At 39.8% G+C, this 4,017-nt stretch overlaps 1 protein-coding gene across 1 annotated transcript in view; it reads right to left on the minus strand.

Moving 5' to 3' along the window:
* Positions 1-4,017, minus strand: part of RAB30 (RAB30, member RAS oncogene family) — an 11,858-nt gene continuing 7,841 nt past the window's right edge. The window contains exons 3-4 of the mRNA XM_059400154.1: positions 3,496-3,737; positions 1-558 (exon numbers count right to left, since the gene is read on the minus strand). Of these exons, the coding sequence (XP_059256137.1) occupies positions 308-558; positions 3,496-3,737 (493 nt within the window). The 3' untranslated portion in view covers positions 1-307. The remainder of the gene's footprint in view (positions 559-3,495; positions 3,738-4,017) is intronic.

The following is a 4,017-nucleotide window of genomic DNA, read 5'->3' on the forward strand; positions in this document are numbered from 1 at the left end:
TTTTTTTTTTTTTTTTTTTTTTTTTTTTTTAAAAAAACAAAAGCAACATGCTCTGCAGATCACGGAGCGCCTAGTGCAATTTTCTCCTTGCTCCAACTCCTGACTGCAAAAGGGTGAAACCGTTATATGTTCTGCTAATGCTGGCCTGTGGACAAAGCCTTCGGCCTGCCATGCTCTGTAAGCTCTGGATCCCACGGGAGTCAGAAGGTCTGAGAGCAGGAGCCATAGTCATCACCAGATCTCCCCCAGCAATTTGGGGCCCATAGGGGCAGCTGCTGATTCCTTTTGCTTCTCCTTGCCTCAGCCTTTAGTTGAAATTACAACAAGTCAAATAGCTGATGCTTTTCCCTTCTCCGGGTAAGGGCGAGGATACATTGTTTACAAGTGTGTTCTGCCTGGCTTCACTGATGAGGCGGCACGCTAAGTCAAGGAAGAGTTTCTCCACGTTATCTGATTCCTTGGCTGAGGTCTCCAGGTAATACATGTCCTGAGCTTCTGAGAATTCTTCCGCTCTCTGCTGGGAGACCTCTCTCCTTTCAGCCAGATCAATCTTGTTGCCTGGAACAGGGATAGATCAAATAAGGAAACATCACTGGACTTTTTACAGGCTCCGAAGCCTCAAAATTCTATTTCGTATCTGAAGTCAAATCAGACAGATGGGCAAGTAAAGCAAAGCAAATGTGGCTGTGATTACTGCAATGTGTAAGATTATCAATGCCATTTGTAATGGCAAAGACCTGGACACAACCCAGATGCCCCTCAGTTGCGCACTGGCTTGAATGAAATTTGGTCCATCTATCTGCACAATGAAGTTATTTGCCTCTCTAAAAAGCAGTGAGGAATGTCTCTGCATACTGCCATGGAATGAGACACGAGGGTATACTGTTAAGTGAATAAAGCCAACTAGAAGCTGACCTGCAATGAAGCCATATTTTCTGTCCTGTATCCACCTAAGTGAACATCATGCCAAGTGTAGCCTATCATAGTCTTGTGAGTCAGAGCATTGGTGGAGCCTAATAGACAACCCCTCTGGGCACTACAGAATTCACCACACACACACACACACACACACACACACACACACACACACACACTAGGTCTGTTCACTGAAAAGCCTAAAAGCAATGACCACCCACTCATAAGGAAGAATCCTATCAATTTGGTTGTGGCCTCTAAATATAACTTCACATTAATAATAATCAGTGCTTCTTGAAGAAATGGGTAATTCCTGGTCTGGGGCAGGAAACGCACAAATTGTGCCTAGAATGCTTACACCAGAGAGCAAGCAAGGTCATCGTCAAAAGGTCGTATCTAAGGAACTCAGGAGACCATATGAAGCAGCTCCTCCACTCTCAGAGTAGGAACAGTTGGACCCTCAATGATAAGAACTGCCAGGGCCTAGAAAATGTTGAGTATACTTAAATCTATAATAATGTTCAAAACAGAAACAAATTTTAGTAGTTACTTCTTGAAAATACTAGGGAAAGAACTCATTATTTTAAAAAGTGGGAAATTTTAAAAAGGGGAATCAAGCATTTTTCTTGGCTGTACTATGAGAACTGTACCTCAGAATATCAACTGGGAAGTATATTCACTAAAAAGAAAAACAAACTGCATCTGACCAGGCCTCTAAATTTACCTACAACTCTCCAAGAAATACAGGTAATAAAGGAACTTGTCAAAGTATACTATGGTGGTCTGAAATAACAAAATTCAGACTTGAAAACTCTGAAGGATAAACATGTGATTTAACAAATTCCAGGGGAGAAAAAAAAACAGAGGGATAACCTACAGGCAAAAAGAGAATTAAAAGACACAAAAATCCATGAGAACATATGAGCCTTATTTAGATCTTTGACATGAACAAATTTTTTAAAAATGTCTGAGTTAATCAAGGAACTCAACATTGTCTAAACGTTTGATGCTATTAAGAACTTAATTTTTTTTTAGGTGTGAAAATGGATTTGTGCTTAGGTTCTCTTTATTTAAAAATCCTATTTTGAAGTTATACACTGAATTATTGAAAGATGAATTAATACAGCATCTGGGATTTGCTTCAAAATAATCTGAAGGCAAGGGGTGACAACATAAAGGGGGAGCAGATTAAATAAGATTGGCCATGAGCTGATGATCGTCAAATCTGAGAGATGTGTACAGGCGGGTTCCTGATACCATTTTTTCTACTTTCACTTGTGTTTGAAATTTTCCATAATAAAAAGGCTTTTTTTTTTTTTTTTTTAAAGCCAGTGCCTCTTTCATACTGAATGGACTAATTATCTCCCATCAAATCTCCATTTAACTTCCTTAGACAGAATCCCAAGGAATTTGCTTTGACTCAAGTTCTGAAGGGCTTTTTGTGGAATCGAAAGAAAGCCCAAGTCCTGAGATGGGTGCTTTCAAGCGCTTCATGACAAACATTCTCCGGTGTGCAAGAGGGTTTTCAGGAGTGGGCACAGAGTACTAGCTCATAGAGAGGCAGATACTTAACCCAGCCACCTGAAAGAAAAGTCCAGCAACTTATTACAGAGCAGCACAGCAGTTGGACAGATACAAGGTTTGGAGTTGATCTTAATATGCTACCTTGGGCAAAGAACTTCAACTCTCTGGGCCACAGTTTCCTCATGCATAAATTAGGAATCATTACATATAAATTTCCTAACATGATTCCTCGCACATGAGTGCTAGCTATAATGCTTACTGTTTAAGTGTTTACTTAGCTTACTGTTAACCATAATTTGTGTCTTAACAATGCTTCTAAGATTCTCTACCTGGATGTCCAAATTCAAGTCTTGCTAGAATATACAGCAATATTCCTTTTTAGGAAGAAAACATTTTAACAGCCATATATTATTAACATTTTTCATCACCAGGAGAAGAGTTTTTAACAACCCAATCCATGTCACTGCAATCTCATTGTTAATGGGCATATTCGTCACCACAGAAACTCATGGGTTGTTTTCTGTTTTTCTGCCTTACTAAACAGAACTACCCTCCCACAAGATGAAACAAACTGCAGAATTTCCCTTAATGGATTCTCCCTGAAGTTAGAATTTCTCAAGTCAGCACAAATTTAAGAAGAGAGAAAAAAAAAAGTCCATTTCTTTAGGCAATAAGAAATTACTTTAAGAATAAATTCTTTATTAACTTCTGAGATAAGGTTTATATCTAGACCAGCAGTTTCCAGGATTTTGTAACTAGATTTTTTGGGTAATGCTTAGCAGTCCACATAACTTCCATGGCAGTCCACCTTCTTGCCTAGAGCCTTCATTGACAGAAAAATCAATCAGCAATATTTTCAACTTTACTTTTCTAAACATCGCCTTGGGATATGACCTATTTCATTTTCTCCTCAATTTCAGAAGAACTGAATGTTGACTGCATGAATTATATAGCTGTACACTACGTTAGTGGAAGGTAGCAAGGCATAAGCAATATGTGATTATAAATTCTCTGATGGCCACAAATCAATTTCCCTCCTCATTAGTCCTTACTTACCCACTAGCACAGTGATGACCTTGTTGCTGGCATATTGTTCTATCTCCCGCAGCCACTCAGGAAGGCAACGGAAGGATTCCTCACAGGTTATATCATAGGTGAGGATCAAGGCATTGGCGCTTCGGTAGTAACTCTGGGTAATGGACCGAAATCTTTCTTGACCTGCTGTGTCCCAGATCTGAAGCTGTAAAGGGGTAAGAGAAAGATCTGGTTGGAGAAGCAGAAAAGAGAGTGTTGCCTTGCTTTAGTTTAGAAATGGAAACACCTCACTCAGTTTCATGGTTATTTTCTGCCCTAAGAAACAAACAAACCAACAAAAAAAAAACCAAAAACCAAACAAACCCAAAAAACAAAACACCACTTTTTTTTTTTTAAAGATTTTATTTATCAGAGAGAGAGAGCGAGCACAGGCAGACAGAGGCAGAGGGAGAAGCAGGCTCCCTGCCGAGCAAGGAGCCCGATCCCAGGACGCTGGGATCATGACCTAAGCCAAAGGCAGCTGCTTAACCAACTGAGCCACCC

Source organism: Mustela nigripes, chromosome 1 (genome assembly GCF_022355385.1).
Source record: "Mustela nigripes isolate SB6536 chromosome 1, MUSNIG.SB6536, whole genome shotgun sequence".
Lineage (NCBI taxonomy): Eukaryota > Metazoa > Chordata > Mammalia > Carnivora > Mustelidae > Mustela > Mustela nigripes.